We start from the raw sequence: 20,457 nt of genomic DNA, 5'->3' as shown, positions 1-20,457 counted from the left end.
GGAGCTGCCGTCCCCCCGGCCGGGCGCCGGCGCTGCCCGTCTCTCCGCCTTCGCCCGCGGCGGCGCCTGCGCGGTGCGTGCTGTCGGTGCGTGGCGTGCGGTGCGGTGGGGGCGGGTGGGGGCGGGGCGGGTATATATAGTGCGCGGCCGGGGCGGCGGCCTCCCCCTTGTCCCCCGGCCGCCGTCGGAGCTGTGTGCGCAGTGCGTGTGCTCCGGACACCCGGACACGCCGGCCCGGCCCCGCCGCACCATTTATTACTAAAAATATAAAAAAGCCAAAAAAAATCAAAAAATCCTAAAAAACCTTTAAAAAAAATAATCCTTCCCTCTTCCATCTCCCGTCAACCTTCTGCAACCGGCCGGTTTGATATAAAATAACCCGGTGAAGCGAAGCCCCCGGACCCGGCGCAGCCGAGAGGAGACACAGAGCGAGCCCGACCCCCGCCGAGGCCAACAGCCGCCGCTGCTGCCACCCTCGCCAGGCCCGGCACGGAGTGAGCCAGAACCCCCCCTGCCCCTTCCGCCCGCCGCCGCCGCCGCGCGTCCGTCTCCTGCAGCCGTTAAGTTTCGAATCCGCCCCCGGAGTGCCCCCGCGCCGCAACCGCCGGCCCCTGCCCTCACGGACCGCCGGGCCGCCGCGGCCTCCTCGCCTCGTCAGCGCCCCCCCTTTGCCCTCCCGCACCGGGAGACGGCGGCAGGATGAACCCCAGCGCCCCCAGCTACCCCATGGCCTCCCTCTACGTGGGGGACCTGCACCCCGACGTGACGGAGGCCATGCTCTACGAGAAGTTCAGCCCTGCCGGGCCCATCCTCTCCATCCGCGTCTGCAGGGACATGATCACCCGCCGGTCGCTCGGCTACGCCTATGTCAACTTCCAGCAGCCCGCCGACGGTGAGTGGCCGGGGGCCGGGCCGCGGGAAGAAGAGGAGGGAGCGGGAGGCGGCGGGCGAGGCGGCGTGAGGGGAGAGCTGGGGAGGCCGCCGGCGGAGGAGCCATGTTTCTCCCCCGCCCCCACTAGGACTCGGCGCGGCCGCTGCTCCCCACACACACACACACCCACCCCCCCGCGCCTTCCCCGGCCGCCGCCGCCCCGCATCCATTTTCCCCGCCCGGGCGCTCCCGGGGCCGGCGTTGGTGTTGCCGGGACACGGGAAAACTTGGCGCCGCGCGGGGGGAAGTTTGTGGCGGGGCCGACACGCGGCCCGGGGCCGCCCGCGCCTCGTGGCGGGGAGGGGGAGGCGAGGCGCTTCCGCGCCCCGCCGCTGGGAACCGAAGGCCGGCGCGGGGCCCCGGCGGCAGGCGGGGAGGGGCCCGGGCGCCCGCGCCGGAAGCCCGGGGCCTGGCGGAGCTGCCCCGGCCGGGCGGCCGCGGCACCCGGGGCCTGGCGGCCGCGGGGAGCGGGCTGTGGGGAGTGTGCGTGCGGGCGGCTTTTCCGCGGGCTGGCGCGGCCGCATCGGGAATCCGGGGTGAGGGGCAGCTTGGAGAAAACGCCATAGTCATTAGCACCGTTTAATAACTACGCAGGAGCTGGGTGTGTACGCGTGATTAAGAGGCCAGAAGAAGGAAGTAGGGCGTACCGGGATCGCTTGGTAGTTTCTTAGATGCCCAGTCCAAGCGCAGGCCGAAGCGTGATACGTTAAAACACCGCGGCAGACCTGTCACGTGTAGGGAGGGGATGAAATTCCTTGGGCCTCCTTTGCCTGCTCTTCGTGTGGCAAACAGCGTTCTGATTCATTTCTCTTCGCAGGAAACTCTCTGACATCGTGTTTCCCAAGTTTTCGTTAAACTCGCTTTACACGACATGTTGCTGGTTCTCTAAAGTTATATCAATAAACAAACTTTCCGTGCAGTTCGGGTTATGTTTGTGCTAAGTTTAGCAAACTGACCTGTTCGTTTAGAGGGTGTTTCGACAAAAGAACCGAATGTGACCCGTTCTAAGTTTTATGGAGTCCAATTAAAAGAAAAAATAATTCGGCCAGCTAGAACATACTTGATTTCAAGTACAGTTAAGTAAACAGCTTTCTATTGTAATGGCTTTATTTTGAAGTGTGTGAAAGTGAGAGATTTGAATTACAAACTTTTCAAACAATTAGATTAACTGGCTTTCAAAATTGGCTTTAGTATGTAGCCATTATCAGATCAGACTTTGGTGTACCGATGGTATCTGTATGTAAGTAGTAAAAGTTACTGTCTCATCTTTTTAATAGGCAGATATTTCACCTGTTATCAGTTCTCACTTAAGAGAGCTTTTAATTTATTCAGCCATTGTTTAGGATGAGACGATTTGAATGCTTGTTTTAACATACTTTGCTTTCATTTGATAAAAGCCTATAGTACAATTTACTCTGAAAAAGAAAAGTAAGGGGTGTTAGCACAGCTCAGTAGTGCGATATGATGATGTCAAGGCAGAAGTTGAAGGTGATTCAAATGCTTCTCCTCCTTAGTAATGACACAATACTGTAAGCGCCATCTTCATCACTGTCATTAGTTGAGCAACCTGTTCAACCCTGCATTTTGTGACTTAGTTTGTAATTTGTCAAATGTGGGAACAAATATAACTTTTTGCCTGAGCAGTGCTTGCATTCAGAGAATGCTAGAAAGCATTTGCTGATCATTTTTTTTCATAGATCTTTCTATCCTTTCACTAAAACATTGAAATAGGAGTTCAGAGGATGAATGGTTATTCTTACAATTCATTTTTATTCCAAACTAGTTGCCTTTTCTTGGTTTAGCCTAATTCCTAGCTACATCGCAGGCTATGCTTACTAAACAGCTAGTAACAACTAGCTCTAGTTTTGAAAAACATCTTTGAAGGTGTGTTTGACACTACCAGCTGTCTGTAAACTAGGGATCTCAAAGCTCTTCCAAAGGCTAATTAGGCCTGATGACACATGTGTGAGGTATGCACACATTTCATAGTTGTGACTTTTCTGAATTTGAGTCATAGTTCGGAGTAAAACCCAGGCAATCTTGCTTAATCACTTAACTAGAAGTGTTTTTGAGTAATCTGAAACTGTGCTTATCCCTTCAGATTTTCCGAACGGTTATGTTCCCAGCAGTTTATTGTTTTATAGCTATTGCTATGTACGTTTAGCATTAAGTGTATATTCTGTGTGATTTTGAAATTGTTACCGACTGTCCAGTTGCTCACGACTAAAATGGGATCTGGTGACTCATTCAATGAAAGCTCCAGCAGAATCAGCAAAAGTACAGCATGGGTAGGTGTGTCCACTTGGTAACAAGTTAACTGCTGAATGGAATTGCCTCCTGCAAATCGAGTGCAGCCTTTTATGGCTGAAATGTAATGAAAGTAAGCCAGTTTTACTAGTTGCGAATTTTAATGAGAGTAGCGTGTGCCTGATTGCAGATGTATTCTAGTAATGTTTTAAAATCTATTGTAGAATGACAATGTGGTGTTGGTTAAGCAGAAATCTTTAGATTTCTTGTGTTTCTGCTTCGTAGAAGAGATGAGGAGAGCTGTTGAAAGTTTTCATGCTGTCCTTGGCTTTATGGAGAAATTGCATTGGTCTCAGATAGGTGCTCACTATTAATTAAGATAGTGAGTAATGTTTGAGTAGTGTTTGAGAAGGCTAGTATTGACCCACTTTGAGTCAGATGTTTGGGAAACGTGTCCAGGAACACACATTTTTGAGGAGTGGGAGGATTATTCTAGAAACAATTAGCATGAATTAGAAAAAGCCTCTTTTCTAGTAAAGGAAGCCCTGTTACTACTTTTGGAAATAATGAACTGTTTGTTGCTGGCGCTTTTGCTGGTGCTGGCAGTAATAATTCTAATGACTTCCAGGGCAATACCGAAGCGTTAGATGTTTCTGCTGTGGCCAGTCTGATATCCACAGTTATTTTTTTTAGCCATTTTTTTTTCCCCTTTGGTAATGTAAAGCCTTCCAATGCTTTTTGTTTCTTGTGAGCAGTATCTAGATTGCCTTTCTCTCTTGCTTAATTTATATTAAAGTTTGTGAAAGCTTTGTTAACTTATTTAAAAGACTGGCAATGCTTACATTTTCTGGTAACTTCAGCTTAAATCAGTTGTTGACTTGCTACTGTCGTGTGAATATGGAAATAGTATCAATAGATTATTTTTTTACAATAAAACGTTTGATGTTTCTCGTTAACTTCTACAGATTTCTTTCGAAGAATATAATCTTTAAATTCACTAGTGATCTGAAAACGTGGTAAGGAAGGACATAAAACATGGTGTACCAGCTGAACCAGGGGCTGATTGCACATATTTTTTGGCTGTGATATCCAACAACATAGCTAAAGATAAAGGCAGCACTTAAAGAACAAAACCATAAAATAAGGGTTTTCACAATGTGATCGGCCCTTGTCCTTCTCCTAAGAAAAGCAATTAACTGACATGATTGCTGTTTTAAAACTAATACTATACTGATTTCGGTCTTCTCTTAACATCACGTTGCTTTGCTGTATACGAATTGCAGTCAAGTGACTTAGTACCAATAGGTGTGACTTCAGGTATTTGTTGAGACTTTCTTCAGCGTTCTTCCAGACGTACATGAACAAGGATGAAAAGTAGCTGATGTAGATATCATAAAATATGTCTGCCGTACTTGAGAACTGTTGCTCCTTCTTGCTTAAATACCTTGTCGACTTAAAACATCGCAGACATGTCTTGTGGCTCTGAAGGAACATAAGAAAACTGAAGGAGTCTTGATACCTCTCTATCTAAATACACTGAGATGTGAAATTCAGGCTTTGAGAAGTTATGGGGTTCTCCTGGAAAAACTGCTCCATTGGAGTAACAAAACCTGGTTTACGTTACTTCATTTTGCTGTTTTAATGCTTGCTCCTTCATTGAGCTTTTATGTATTTCATCATGAGCTTTTAGTATATATATAATTTCAGATTTTCAAAATTGAGTGCTAGTTTAAAATCTCTTTGAACTGTCCCTTGCCTGGAAGTCCCATCACAAATCTTTTTGTCACCAAGGAAGGAGTTGTGTGGAACAGCTGCCTGAACCAGGCTTGAACGCACCTAGCAGAGAAATTTCGTCAGTTTAGGGGTATTGGTAATTTGGAAGTTCGTATGTTAATGTTTGCAAAAGGCCTCGTATAGGCACAAGCTGTACCCCTAAAGGCATTTTTATTAGTACAGTATAGATCTGTGTGATGTGGGAGTGGCCAGCTGATTTTCACAAATGTTACAACTTTTCCTCCTGTGGAATTAGGTTGTAATTGCCATCATTTGATACGTTTGCTTCTGTCACCATACTGTCTTTTCATAGTAGGCTCCAATCCTTTAGGCTACTGGGATTTCTGCAGCTTGTTCGGCTGACTTGTGCTCCTTCCTGTCTCGTAAGTGCAGCTTTTTCTGAGGAGGTTTTGCCAGTTTTTACTTGAATAAAACAGAGTGGAGTTTATTGACATTGGAGGTTTGGATTTTCATCTTGGTGGTGCTGGACTTAAAACAGTAAAAATTTTATGAAGAATTGAACTTCAAATGCCATTTGTGTGCTTATTAAGATAACTTCACATTTCCTACTAATTCCATGATGTTTTTCCAGCTGAACGAGCTTTGGATACCATGAACTTTGATGTCATTAAAGGCAAACCAGTGCGCATCATGTGGTCTCAGCGCGATCCGTCTCTACGCAAAAGTGGTGTCGGAAACATCTTCATCAAAAACTTGGACAAATCAATTGATAACAAAGCTTTGTACGACACATTTTCTGCTTTTGGAAACATCCTGTCTTGTAAGGTTAGTGCAGAATTATTGGTGTGTTTAATGGTTTGATGCAAAAAAACCCTCAATTTATGCTGGAAACATTCCATGAGTACTACAACAGGGTTTTTCTTTAATAGGTGGTATGTGATGAAAATGGATCCAAAGGTTATGGATTTGTACATTTTGAGACACAAGAAGCTGCAGAAAGAGCTATCGAAAAAATGAATGGTATGCTGCTTAATGACCGCAAAGTGTAAGTACATAAGCACGTAGTTGGGGATCAACAGACTGAAGCTCATTTTACAGCAGACAAATATTTGAAGCTTACCTAGAAAAGACAGGTTGTTCTAAAAATTTCTAGTTTTAAAGAGAATTTAGAATTTTAGTGCTAGAAATACTATGAATTGTATCATCTGCCTATTCTAAAGGCAGAATAAGTTCAGAAAATGCTAATAATGGACTCTAGGGAAAAAACTATTGTGTTAGTTCTATTACAAGCCAATGCTGTAATGGGGATTTGGGAGCTTCTCTGGTTTTCTGATCATACTGGTCTGAGATACAATATAGTCCATTGGGTATTCTGAATAATACTTTCTTCAGAAGAGTTGAGGTAGATACGTTATCCATTTTTTGGATGAAACTTAAACCTTTAGAGTTAGTCCGGAATAGCATTTGGATTACACTAATGTTTTCATATGAATGTCTGTTAAGAGGCATATCTAGGACATGGGAGTATAAAATAAAACTTATATGAACATGTTTTAAACATTATCACTGTTTTATTCTGTAGGAAAAAAAGTTATTTGGTTAGCTGATTAGTGATACCTAATCAGCTTGAGGGGCAAGTGGGAAGGGGGCAAGTGGGCCTCAGCTATGCCTAAGGGATTGTTATGGTATTTGGTATAGTTGCAAAATAATAGCTCTGTAAATAGTTGAGAGGGTTTGGGAAAAGGATGACAGAAATTAGCATCAGCTTACCGTCATGGATTATTTTCACATGTAGAGATGGATGGATCATCAGGGAGAACATAGATTTTTTTGAAACTAGTTTTCCTGCTTCTTCTGTGCTTGACTGGCATCCTGTGGATGTTTTTACTCAGCTTGCATCTTTATACGACCTTTTTAAACTAGTGAAAACAGGTCAGCATGTAGTCCTAAAAGCGCATAATTTATGTAAACTTTGTTTGCTTTGAATTTCTATTCAGGCTAGGCTTTTGAAAGAGAATTAAAGCTCTTCACTCACTATCAAAATCTGCTGAACACATTTTTCGTGCTGTCATTGGTTACTATAAATCGAGTGAAGTCAAAATTTAAGAAAATGTTGAGTTGCTGTATGCCACTTTATTGGATTTGTCAGATTTGGGACAGTGAAGTTGGACAATACAGTAAAATTTGAGAGCAAAAGTGTACTACAATCAGAAATCGGTGTTGTCCGTGAAACGTCTGTACTAGAGCAGTTCCTTGGGTCACAGTGTCGAGTTCGGCTTCTGTTCTTTCTCTGATGGTACGAACTGACCTTTGGTGTTCTCAGCCAATTTTGTGGTGGTGTTTGAAGAACACGTGGAACTATTTATTTCTCTATGCCACTCTCACAAAAAAAACCTCAAAACCAAACAAAAGTGTTGCTTTGATATAGGCTGGAAAGGTGTGTAAGGGAGTGGGAGATGTTAGTTAAATATCCCTTGCTTAAAAGCTGGATCGGAGAACAGTAACTGCTTAAGGCTGCCAAGTTTTCAGTATGGTAGAGAGATTATGCTGATACCTAGAATTTCTTTTCAGCCACTTCACCTCTTTCCCACCGCCCAGCTCCTGTCATCAAAGGCTTTTTATAAGAGAACAGTCTCATGAAGAGCTCGAAAGCATTTTTATGCTAGTAACTGTGATAAGCACACTGATGTAGCAGAGGATAGTGAAATTGTTTTTTCTGATGGAGTTTTATCATAAATATTTTATCTAAAAAATTTCATGCCTATAATGAACAATGAGACTGATTAAGAATAAGATATGATGCCAGAGGATTAAAGAAAATTTTTAAACTTTGACAGACTTGCTTTAATCTACGCTATTCTGTTCTCCTGCAACTAGATTTGTTGGAAGGTTCAAATCCCGCAAGGAGCGTGAGGCAGAGCTTGGAGCCAGAGCAAAGGAATTCACCAATGTTTACATCAAGAATTTTGGAGAAGACATGGATGATGAGAGACTTAAGGAACTCTTTGGCAAGTTTGGTAATGTCTTAGACTTTATATAACCACGAGTGAACTTCAGCTTACTACTTTTATCTTATCTGTATAGTGCCTCATAATACAAGGAATCAGCTGGCTGGCTGATGTTTCTTTTTTAAAAAAAAAAATAGTACTGAAAAGTTGGTGCTTAATTCCAGTTTCAGATTCAAAGTGCAGTAATATCTACTGCTGAATTTTAAATAGCCAGAATAGTATATATAATCCTGCCATCAGAATGGTTTTCGATAATATGAAAATAATATATCTAAATGGTCTTTTGAATGGGTTTTGCAAATTTTTTTTTGATTTTTTTTTCTGGTTTAATACAGAGTGATGTTATGAATTCACTACAGGATACACGACAAATGAGATTGCTGTTGCTTTCATTGGCCTGCAGACTTGTCTTTACTCAGGATATCCTTGCCTTCGTTATTCAGTTGCATTGTGGTGGTTGACCTAGTATGAAATTGTAAGGAACTTTTCCATTGGCAACCTATTTGGTTCTGTCTTGAGCCTCGGTTATTCACAGGGCAAAATTATGGCAGACATATGACCATGATAGTGATGTGTATGATGTGTCACCATCGACATAGGAAATGGCAAACTCCTTGATTCGGTTACAGATTCTTACACTGGTTTAGAGGGCACATCTATTTTATTTTCAGCCTCAGCTTTTTTTCTTATTATTTTCTTTCCTCCATGCTTTTGCTGTTCTTTGGTGGATATCATGTAAAGCAAGACAAAGCCTTGTATATGAGAGATTCTATAGCAGCCCTAAGCAGCATTTACAGGAAATTCCTTTCCACTATTGAAGTATCTGTGGTTGAAACGGTAGCAAATTTAGGTGCTAATACCAGTCTCAATTGAGTCTGTGAACTGCAATTTTTCAAAGGTTTGGAATTGCTGAACTGGGATGGCCTTTCATCGGGATAAATGGATAAGCACATACCTAACAGAAAACCCTCTTCTCTGGCTTTCAGTACCTGTTTCAGAGGATGGAAGCGCTATTGCTTTTTAAATGTAATTTTTAATGAGAAAAACAATTTCACTTCACTTTGAAGTGAAATTCCTCCTCCATTTTGGCTGAAAATACAGTAGGAAAGAAATTCAGTATGGCAGACTTCAGCTGTAATGGCTGAAGTTCAGCATCAGGGCACATCAGCAGTTTTGTATTAATGGATGATGTTTACTAGATACTCTTACTAGTGTTCAAGTCCTTTGTAATACAAGTGAAATAAACTGAATATCAGAACTTCTAAACAGGATATTCAAAACGTGAAGAGAATACACTCTGTATACAAAGCATAAGTATTTCATTCTCTTTTTAGGTCCTGCCCTAAGTGTGAAAGTTATGACTGATGAGAGTGGAAAATCCAAAGGCTTTGGCTTTGTTAGTTTTGAAAGACATGAAGATGCCCAAAAAGTAAGCTTTTGGACTTCATTTTAGGAATTCTATAGCTGAGACCCAAATAATATGTTTCATTGAGTGGTCTGAAATTTTGTGAATTCATTAAGGGTCAAGGACACTGCAATGCCTGCTTCCTAAATGACTTAGCATAGTTTCTGGCATTTAGAATGCTTTCTTATGAGCAAGTGTTGGTTGATTTGAGGAGCCTATTAAGTTAAGATACTCTGAGACTGCTGGAACCAGTGTAGAAATGGGGAATCTTGAATAATTGAATAACCTGTTGTAGTTGGGCTTAAAGGTCTCAATGAGATTTGGACTCCCTCGTGCTAGGCAACATACAAGCATAACAAATTACTATATCTCTGCAAAACCCAGATGAATCATTGGATCCAATTTAGTGGCAAAAAACATTTGTGCAAGGCAGAAAGGATTGTGGTTTTGAACTTCAGCACTGCAAAGTCAGCAGGAAAGCTACTACTTTTATGGAGCATGTTTGGCACAGCTATCAGAAAGTAGTCATAGAGCCCTGTGATAGTTACTCTGAAGAGTAACTTTAGAAGAAGAGTCCTCTTAATTCGTATATATGTCTGTAACGTGCCAGTTTGCTGTCTAACATAATTCTGTGTCTGCTCCTTGCTTCAATGTGTCAGTTGACTGTGGCAGTAGGGACATAACATCAGGAGCAAAACTTGGCATGGAACAAATTGGGGCAAGAAATGAAGTTTGCTTTTCAAAAGGCATTTCAGTGATTTGTCAGTAGGGCAAGTGTAGAAGGAAGACATTAGACCAAAACCTGTCTTACACCTACATTGTTCAGTCTTGCCTATATTCATTCATTAATTGTTTCTCTGACAGTAGTCAGAATCACATGTTGTATGGTGTTTTTTTAAATAATAAAATTCTAATATCTCAGTAGGGATGTTTTTAGTGGCTTCGATTATGGAGGTATGCAATAAAACGGTGACTTCTGGTTTCAAAAATAATTGAATAAATCTGTGCCAGAGTTTCACATCTTGATAGTTGTAAGTCGAAAGAGCGTAAAGGAAAAAAGTTCTATTTTCAAACTTAATGAAAGATTAAAAATTTTAAAAACTCATATATGCTTAGCCATATGTAGCTTAACATACAGTAAAGAAAATCTGGTAGATACTACTACTGTTTCAGATGTTACTTTTAAAAACAGATGTCAGATGTGTGTGAATTACAGCCTTTCAACTTCATTTGCTTTTTTTCCTCTGCCTTTAGCAAGGTAACACTGCAGAAATAGTTCTTCATTGTGTAACTTGATTATTTGATATCTTTTTTTTTCAACTTCATATAAGAATATTTTTTTGCATCCCTTGTGTCTTTTCTTTAACTGGACAGAAGCACACTCAGAAAGTAATTTCCACTTTACTTTAAGCAGGGAAATCTTGGGTATTTTGTTTCAGTTAGTGGTATTTTGGATGGAGGGGCTCTTTTTCTGGAATACTTATTTAACTATTTGTATTTGAATTACGTTTTTTTTTGTCCTGAAAATACACTGGAATACAAAGCACTGCTAACCTGTTGTTTATTAATGAAGGCTGTAGATGAGATGAATGGGAAAGAACTCAATGGGAAACAAATCTATGTTGGCCGGGCTCAGAAAAAGGTGGAAAGACAGACGGAGCTGAAGCGCAAGTTTGAACAAATGAAGCAGGACAGGATCACCAGATACCAGGTTCAGTTCTAATTCAAGAGGACCAACTTTATTCTGTGACGTTTTTAGATTTACACAGACCATTTACTTTAAAACATGCTGCTTTTTTTAGGGTGTAAACCTTTACGTGAAAAATCTCGATGATGGGATTGATGATGAACGCCTTCGAAAAGAATTCTCCCCATTTGGTACAATCACTAGTGCAAAGGTAAAGTTTATAGATTGTGCTCATCCTTTCTCTGAAAAGGAACACTGGTCCTTCACCAGGGAAGAGTCGTTTATTTCCATGACTAACAGATGTGACCCAGTGACTTATCACTGCTACTGTATATGTGGACATCTGCTTTCTTGATTTTTTGTGCATCTCAGGTTAAACACATATGATCATCCTTTCCGAAGTAAACTGAGTACTGATATTAATGTGAGAAAAATGACATCTTTTCAGTGCAATAATGTGCTCATTATTACTTCACTGAGATTTTCATCGGTATTTGGTAAACAATTAGCTGTTAATTAAGCAATTTTATTCCTTTTTACAAATTCAGTAAAACAAATCTGTGGTCTCATTTCTAGTAAGTTGAAAAAAGAAACTCATGCAAATTGAGTAGGGATAGATACAACATTGTTTTGTTTTAAAACTAAATTTTGTACTCACAGGTCATGATGGAAGGTGGCCGCAGCAAAGGATTTGGATTCGTATGCTTTTCATCACCAGAGGAAGCCACCAAAGCTGTCACAGAAATGAATGGTAGAATTGTGGCTACTAAACCATTATATGTAGCTCTAGCCCAGCGTAAAGAAGAGCGCCAAGCTCATCTCACCAACCAGTATATGCAGAGAATGGCAAGTGTAAGAGCAGTACCTAATCCTGTAATCAACCCCTACCAACCAGCACCTCCTTCAGGTTACTTCATGGCAGCTATCCCACAGGTATGTACAGAGATGAGTAACTGAATGTTTTGTACTGTGTATAAAATCTGTTTAGATTTAACAGTAAATAAAACTATATACCATATACCCATAAATTCAGCATTCCAATTTCATAGGAGAAAGGTGATGCCCTTCAAAAATAACAGTTACACAATGGTTTTGTATTTGACAGACTCAGAACCGTGCTGCATACTATCCTACTAATCAACTCGCTCAACTTGCTAGACCTAGTCCTCGCTGGACTGCTCAGGGTGCCAGACCTCATCGTAAGCCACTTCTTTACCTCTTTCCAGTCATTGCATTTACCTTTGCACTTTTTATTAAATACATTTTTATAGCATTACAGTATCAGTCTTCTCTTTGTCACGTTAGCGGTATTGCTTCTGAACTCTTCTCACCGTTCAGTGTTTCAGCATGTAACTTAATATATGTTCTCTAAAATACAGCATTCCAAAACATGCCTGGTGCTATCCGCCCAGCAGCACCCAGACCACCATTTAGCACCATGAGACCAGCTTCTTCACAAGTTCCACGTGTCATGTCAACGCAACGTGTTGGTGAGTTTCATTTACACAAACTTTTAAGTATTAGACTTCTCCTTTAATTTTGCTGATTCAGAATGATCTCTCAAAAGCATTTGTAAGTTCAATATCACCTGTGGCTAACACTTCCCTCCTTTTCTGGCTCTTACTAAATTAGTAAGCTAGTATCACCTTCTTGTAGTTGCTTTAAATCTTGTCCCAGCAAAGGCTCCTGCTGTGATCCCATCTCTTTAGCATGACGCATTTCTTCTTTTAGTGTGCATTTTAATAATACTGTATGACAGCTTCTGCCATCTCTAAACATTGTTGTGGCAATTGTAATAGTAGGTTGCATGTAAAAATACTAAGATGATACAATTTTAGCTCTTATTATTTTGTCATGAAATACTGTGAGCCAGTATCATGTATGCAGAACCTGCACATCACTGAATGAACCACGATTGATTGTAATGGAGTCTTAATTCTCAGAAGGTGTTAGGCAGTAGTATTTTTAGCTATCTACTTCATGAAAGTATCTTTTTTTAGTATGATTATTGACGACGTGTTCAGGAAATCAAGTGTCCTTTGAGGTTAGAATGAAATCAGATTAATACTCAACCGAAGTGTTCTCTTTTCAGCTAATACATCAACACAAACAATGGGTCCACGTCCTGCAGCAGCAGCTACTGCGGCTACTCCCGCTGTACGCACAGTACCACAATACAAATATGCTGCAGGTGTTCGTAATCCTCAGCAGCATCTTAATACACAGCCGCAGGTTGCTATGCAGCAGGTATGTCATTTTAGGAACCGGTCCATGCTTTTGCTGGTGTTTCGCAGAGGAAGGTTGGGGGTGGTGCTTATGATTAAGAGTTGTCTTTGTTATTCTGGAATTCAAGCTCTGCATTGTGGCAGCAGAGTTCAAGCCTTGAGTATATTTCAAGTTCACCTGGGACAGGACATGATCCTGTGTTACTTCGTATTTTGCAGTTGCTTGATACCTTAGCCTGAATTCTTGTGTTTGCTCCACAATGGAGTGGTTGATATTAATCTCCAGCCTCACTCAGCTCTAACCAGCACTACTTGATTAAATTGACTTAGTTGTAATTTCTTCCATGTTTCTGACAGTGTAGGTATTGTTTATGCTGAGTTGTGGAACATTGGATATTTGAAGCTGCACCTAATTATGAAATAGACTTTAATTTTGAAATGGTTTTAAATTAATTTGCAGCCTGCTGTCCATGTGCAAGGTCAGGAACCCTTGACTGCTTCCATGTTGGCTTCTGCCCCTCCACAAGAACAAAAGCAGATGTTAGGTATGTACATGATATCTTTCTGTATGCCTTGTAGCAGAAGGACAAAGTACTCTGTTATCAATATTAAAATGCAGAATAGATGGTTTTAGCAGTAGAACAAGGTGTTTGTTTCCCTTTTCTCTTAAATGCAGGCTGTGTTCATCAGATGAGATTTCATAGATTTCATAGATTTCATAGATTTCTAGGTTGGAAAAGACCTTAGAGATCATCGAGTCCAACCATCCCTAATCCCCATTAAACCATATCCTCAAGTAGCTCATCCACCCTATTCTTAAACACATCCAGGGATGGGGACTCAACCACTTCCCTGGGCAGCCTATTCCAGTGGCTGACAACCCTTTCAGAGAAGAAATACTTCCTAACATCCAACCTGAATCTCCCCTGACTAAGCTTATGCCCATTTCCTCTTGTTCTATCTCCCATCACTAATGTAAAGAGCCCTTCCCCTAACTCCCCACCATCTTTTCTCAAGTACTTATAGGCCGTAATCAGGTCTCCCCTCAGCCTCCTCTTCTCCAGGCTAAACAGCCCCAACTCCCTCAGCCGCTCCTCATAAGTTTTATTTTCCAGCCCCTTGACCAGTTTAGTCGCCCTTCTTTGGACTCGCTCCAGGAGCTCAATATCTCTCTTAAAGCGAGGGGCCCAAAACTGGACACAATATTCCAGGTGCGGCCTCACCAGTGCCGAGTACAGGGGCAGGATCACCTCCCTGCTCCTGCTGGTTACACTATTCTTGATACATGCCAGTATCCCATTGGCCTTTTTGGCCACCTGGGCACACTGCTGGCTCATATCAAGCCGGTAGTCAACCAACACCCCCAGGTCCTTCTCCGCCAGGCAGCTCTCCAGCCACTCCTCCCCGAGCCTATAGCGATGCTTGGGGTTTTTATACCCCAAGTGAAGGACTCTGCACTTGGCCTTATTAAAGCTCATGCCATTGGCCTCAGCCCAACGATCCAGTCTGTTCAAATCCCTCTGAAGGGCCTCCCTACCCTCAAGCAGATCGACACAGCCTCCCAGCTTGGTGTCGTCCGCAAATTTACTGAGGGTACATTCAATCCCCTCATCCAGGTCATTGATAAAGATGTTAAACAGAACTGGACCCAGCACTGAGCCCTGGGGAACCCCACTGGTGACCGGCCTCCAGCCGGATTTAGCCCCATTTACCACCACTCTTTGGGCCCGGCCATCCAGCCAGTTTTTAACCCAAAGGAGGGTGTGCCTATCCAGGCCAGCAGTTACCAGTTTCTCCACCAGAACACTATGAGAAACTGTATCAAAGGCTTTACTGAGGTCCAGGAAAACTACATCCACAGCCCTTCCCTCGTCAACCAGGCGGGTCACCCTGTCATAGAAGGTGATCAGGTTTGATTGGCAAGACCTGCCTTTCATAAACCCATGTTGACTGGGCCTGATCACCCGGTTAACCTGTATGTGCTCATTAATAGCACTCAAGATAACCTGTTCCATGACTTTGCCCGTCACCGAGGTCAGACTGACAGGCCTGTAGTTCCCCGGATCCTCCTTCCGCCCTTTTTTGTAAATGGGGGTAACATCCGCCAGCCTCCAGTCCAGCGGAACTTCCCCAGTGAGCCAAGACTGCCCAAAGATAATGGACAGGGGTTTGGCAATGACATCCGCCAGCTCTCTCAGGACTCTCGGGTGGATACCATCAGGCCCCATAGACTTGTGGGCATCCAGCCGAAGGAGCAGATCCTTGACCCGTTCCTCTTGGATCACAGGAGCTTCGATCTGCTCTCCCTCCCTGCACTCAGACACCGAAGGCCAGCTCACCTGGGAACTGCTGACCTTATTATTAAAGACTGAGGCAAAGAAGGCATTAAGGACCTCAGCCTTGTCTTCATCCCTAGTGACTAACGTACCCCCTGAGTCCAGTAGGGGCTGGAGGTTATCTTTAGCCCTCCTTTTGTTATTAATATATTTATAGAAAGACTTTTTGTTGTCCCTTACGGAGCAGGCTAGTCTAAGTTCCAATTGGGCTTTTGCCTCCCTGATTATCTCCCTACATGCCCTAACTTCCTCCCTGTATTGATTCCTGGATGCCTGCCCATTCTTCCAAGACTTGTAGACATCCCTTTTTCTTTTGAGATGTTCCCAAATCTCCTTTGTCATCCAAGCTGGTTTTCTACCACTGTTTAACTTTTTTCTCTGTAGGTGAACGTCTATTTCCTCTCATTCAAAGCATGCACCCTACTCTGGCGGGTAAGATCACTGGTATGTTGTTGGAGATTGACAACTCTGAACTCCTCCACATGCTCGAGTCTCCTGAGTCTCTTCGTTCGAAGGTAGGTGGACTTTGGCCTTACACTAGCTTTATCAGCAATTAAGCCTACACTGATTTAACAGGTGTTTATGCTGGCACATCGGAGTAGCAGTGATGCAACAGTGCCCCAGGGCGAGAAGCTAGAAATACCCTCTTTCAGAGGGTGGCAGTGACTTACAGTAGCAGAAACTGGAACTGTAACGTTATCCTTTTATTTCTAACAATGCAGGGCTTGTTTGTATGTGTAATATAATTTAAACTATTTCATTAATATGAATATACAGAAATTCCTGTGCTTCCCTTTGTTAATTTTTTTTTTTATTTAACAGGTTGATGAAGCTGTAGCCGTACTACAAGCCCACCAAGCTAAAGAGGCTGCTCAAAAGGCAGTTAATAATCCCACTGGGGTTCCAAGTGTTTAATAAGTAAGTTTTCTGAGCAATGTAGTTTTATAGGTTGACTAAGGCAATAGTCCTTAGACCATGGCCTTATAAGCAGCATGCTTCCAGGCTCTAAACTATAATTTGTATATACTTGCCAAAATCTAAAATTATATAGTAATTAAGAACTAAACTGCATATTGCCTTGAGTTCACTTTTGGTGAATTTGATGTCAAGTAAAATACTGATTTTTCTTTATTGCCTTCTGTGGGGTTAGTATCTTAATAATTTGTTTGTTTTTTTTTTTTTTACTGGTGACACTTTCACACGGGACATAAACAAGTGCTGAATAAGTTGTCTGTCCTAACTAAGATCCCCAGATTTTGAGACCATTCTTCCATATGCTCCATTATGTTTTAGTAATTGGAAACTGAAAATACTGCTAGTGTAGTTATTTGATTAGCCTTGGTATGCTGGCCTGAAGAGCAGGGGTGACGTGCAGTCAAGTTAGGTACAGTAACAAATTATAGCGCGTAGCTGTTGATGGAGGCCATGCTGTGCAGAGTACTGTTCAGTTTTGTCTCACCAAGTATCACAGACTTGGGATGCTTTATGTCCCGATCTCTAAAAAATGGGGGTACCTCTGAGATGCTGCTTGTAAAGAACTTTGGTATGATTGATACGGTGAAAGCCCAGAGTACTGTCGGGCTTACAGTTACCGAAAGCATATCAGAAAACATAAGGTGCTGCTTTACTATTAAAACCTAACAACGTCATTTTTGTTTGCAGAAAGATCCGGGACTACAATCTAGAACTTCGCTTCACCGAAGAAAAAAAAAATCTAAACATGGAAAAACTATTAAATATTGAGAAAAACATTGCAAAATATAAAATAAATAAAAAAAGGAAAGGAAACTTTGAAGCTTATGTACAGAGCAACGCCGGGGCTAGCAAAACAAATGTTAGTCCTAGATTACTTATTGATTTAAAATTTAAAAAAAAATAGTAAAATAAAAAATACAAATTAATGTTTTATAAACCCGGGGGAAAAGAATTTTCAGCACAGTACAAAAATTTAAAGCATTCCTTTCTTTAATTTTGTAATTCTTTACTGTGGAAAAGCTCAGAATATCACCACTGTTTTAGTTGACAGTGAGAATTGATAGCTGAGCAAAGAAACGTAATTTGGATTATAAAATTCTTGGTTTAATAAAAATTCCTTAAACACTGACTTACTTGTGATGGTTTCTTTTGTACAGTGTGCTTCTCGTAAGGCCGTCCTTCAGAATGCCAAGTTAGAACCCCAGTCTGTAGTATGTTTTAGCAGTTTCTAGAGAAGATTAGCCTACATGTAGCCACCTGTTACTGATAATACAAACTCAGGCATTTAAACAAATGTAAAGAGCAGCTAGATCCATATCTGGGTTTTAAATCCTTAATAGCATGATATCTGAGCTCTCGGCATTGTCTAATTAGAAACAGACCTCCAAATACCCTCCTTTGAGATGATCAGTAAGAAACGTTGTAATAAAAGGCCTGTGTTGAAATTGTGTAACATACCAACACGTGATCCCACTTGACCACCTGCTCGTGGTGTTCATCCTGTCAGGTTTTGGTGAAAGGAACAAATCTCTACATAGGTCTCTGCCTGTGTCTTTAGATGGCTGATGAAGCCTGAGATGGAGGCAGAGTACTAGGGATATAGGTGAATGAGCAAGGATTGGCTGCAGTAGTGTTGCAAAATTCCATTATTGTGATTTTATGAACACAAGACATTGTTAGAACAAAAAAGGTGAGGCTTCAGGTGGTAATATATTAAAAATTGAATGCATAGTAACCAAAAGATCATGCTTTCTACACAATAAAAATCCTTCTGTGGACAGGACTGCTTAATCCTCCGAGTTGGACATTTCGAATGCTGTGTTCCCTAACAGGTGAATGGCTATTGTTAGCTTCCGTACAAACACACACACACACACACACACACACACCCTGTTAGTAAGAGACCAATTGATTTAATTTTAGCTTTGCTCCGTTTTGAATTTGTCAATGTGCTGTACAAATCCTTCTTGTCAGAGGCAACTTTGAAAGTCTCAGCTAGCTCTTTGGTAACGAAAGTATTGAATGATTACTGAAAAAATTAGAGTGCTTTAAATCGGCAGATTTCAAAACTGAGAAAGTGATCTGAAGTTGAATGCTGTTCCTTGTTACTTAATACTCACTATAAAAATCTTTTCAGTAACTTCCAGTTGTAATGTGTCACAGAGCTCTGCATACAATGAGCTTATGCAAAAGTCGGTGGATTTTTATCAAATTTGTGGATGGTGAAAACAATTCTAGCACTTTTACTGGCTCCAGGAATCTGCGTCTTCCTGCAAAAGGTGACCTGTCTTGTTCATTCTTGTATTTGACTCATTTAAAAAAATAGAATGGAAGGGGAGGTGCCTTTTTAAAATAAATTGCTGCTTGATCTAAATCTGATCTAGTGTACAATACCATAGGAATAATCCTGTCTTCACTTGGAGCTGATAGGGCCTTCATGTCAGCTCGTGTCTTAGTCACTAAAAAGAGCATCCAAGCAGATGACCAACAGCAGCAAAAGCGAGAAGGGCCAACACTAGCACATCAGCTGTGTAATTTGCCACAGGATCTTACTGAGGTTGAGAGTTTTGCAGGATTAAAAAGGGTTGAATGCATAATTGAGAGAGACAGAGTAGCAAGAGATTTTGTAAAACTTTCAGGGGTTATGTTAGATATATTGAAGTTGTCCATCTACAGATGGGTTTATCCTATCATGGCTGCCTTGCTTTTTTCCCCTCCCTTCTTTTAAGGGAATACTTTTTGCAAACTTGCAGAATGAGAGGCATTTTCTACCCAGTTTAGCCCATAATTTGGTCTGTAAGCTGCTTAATCAAAATTGATAATGCAAGAGGAGAAAGGAGGCAGTGAAGATGGCATGTCCTCCTTTTACAGAGAAGAGAGAAAAACCTGGCAGGCTGGAATGGGGGAAAGGAACAAAGATCTGTTAGTGATGGAGGAAGGCATGATCCTTAGCCAGAGCAATCCATTGGGCTCCTGATGCTGTATTTAACGGATGCAGTTTCTACGGAGTCACAGGAAGGAATTAGCTGGTTCTTTCGGGAAGGCTCTCTGAAATGCATGTTGTATGGGGGGAATGTCAGCGTTCTCTGGATCTATTGTTGCAGTCTTAAAGCCCGACAGTATGCTTTCTGAAGTCCTCTGAAAGAAAATTCAAGAGTGCCCTTATTTTTGCCCTTGTGCAAAGATCTTCAGACTGGTTTTTTTCTGTTAAGTGAAATTGAGAAATAAGCCTAGTATAGAGCGGTGGAATTGGTCTGGCAGAAATGAATCCTGTTTAAAATTCCTCACTTCAGTGTAAAAGCATTAGGTTAAGCTTGTACAATTGTTCTGTTTGGTCCTGTCCTGGTGGAGGCAGACTGGGTTAGCCTTTAATTTGCAATATTGCTGAAGTGTTTGACTAAAATCAAGAATTTTTGAAATTGGATAGTAAACCCTACAAAGGAGGGGGTTCAAATGAGATATGTACATGATAAGAAGTTGAATGTACAATCGTAACTTTATGTAAAAGCTTTGGAGACAGCTTTAAAGACCTAAAAGATATTTAGCACCGTAATAAAAGTGTTGAAGTTTTGGATGATATTAAAGGTTTAATGGAAGGTTTAAAGGATGATCTGAACACCTAACTATTTGCAGGGCCCTAGCAGGAAAGTAAGAGCTCACCTCACTCTGTTTCCTCAGATAAGAGGTAATGTGTCTTTGGTGAGTCTGCTGGAGATAAACCAAACTGATTTTTATGTTTTGTAAAAACGTGCAAGTCATTAACCTCTTGCATATGGGAAAACTGAAAAAGGAGGACAAGAGGTGTTCTTCCAGCTTTGTACAAGGCTTTTCTTGGGCGTGTCAAGCACTAGCACCTGTACCACCCTGAAATATACGTAATTTTTGTGATGGAAGGAAAGGGTGAGGCAG

The 20,457-nt window shown here is 41.7% G+C and overlaps 1 protein-coding gene across 1 annotated transcript; it reads left to right on the top strand.

Annotated features, from left to right (window-relative positions):
- Positions 1-631: 631 nt before the first annotated feature.
- PABPC1 (poly(A) binding protein cytoplasmic 1) lies at positions 632-17,677 on the top strand. The gene is made up of 15 exons (XM_086608778.1): positions 632-892; positions 5,544-5,737; positions 5,842-5,957; positions 7,790-7,929; positions 9,255-9,349; positions 10,899-11,036; positions 11,128-11,223; positions 11,673-11,945; positions 12,118-12,211; positions 12,392-12,502; positions 13,105-13,259; positions 13,698-13,782; positions 15,958-16,088; positions 16,396-16,491; positions 17,236-17,677. Exons 1-14 carry the CDS (start codon positions 700-702, stop codon positions 16,486-16,488), a joined length of 1,914 nt encoding a protein of 637 aa, XP_086464904.1. The 5' UTR covers positions 632-699; the 3' UTR covers positions 16,489-16,491; positions 17,236-17,677.
- Positions 17,678-20,457: the final 2,780 nt, after the last annotated feature.

The sequence above is a fragment of the Tauraco erythrolophus genome, chromosome 3, assembly GCF_009769465.1.
Source record: "Tauraco erythrolophus isolate bTauEry1 chromosome 3, bTauEry1.pri, whole genome shotgun sequence".
Classification (NCBI taxonomy): Eukaryota; Metazoa; Chordata; class Aves; order Musophagiformes; family Musophagidae; genus Tauraco; species Tauraco erythrolophus.
This window is presented reverse-complemented; position numbering and strand designations above follow the sequence as displayed.

Coding starts and splice junctions, on each gene's coding strand:
- PABPC1 (XM_086608778.1), top strand. CDS start 700: ATGAACCCCAGCGCCCCCAGCTACCCCATGGCCTCCCTCTACGTGGGG. Junction 893..5,543: donor CTTCCAGCAGCCCGCCGACG/GTGAGTGGCCGG, acceptor ATGTTTTTCCAG/CTGAACGAGCTTTGGATACC. Junction 16,089..16,395: donor CTGAGTCTCTTCGTTCGAAG/GTAGGTGGACTT, acceptor TTTATTTAACAG/GTTGATGAAGCTGTAGCCGT.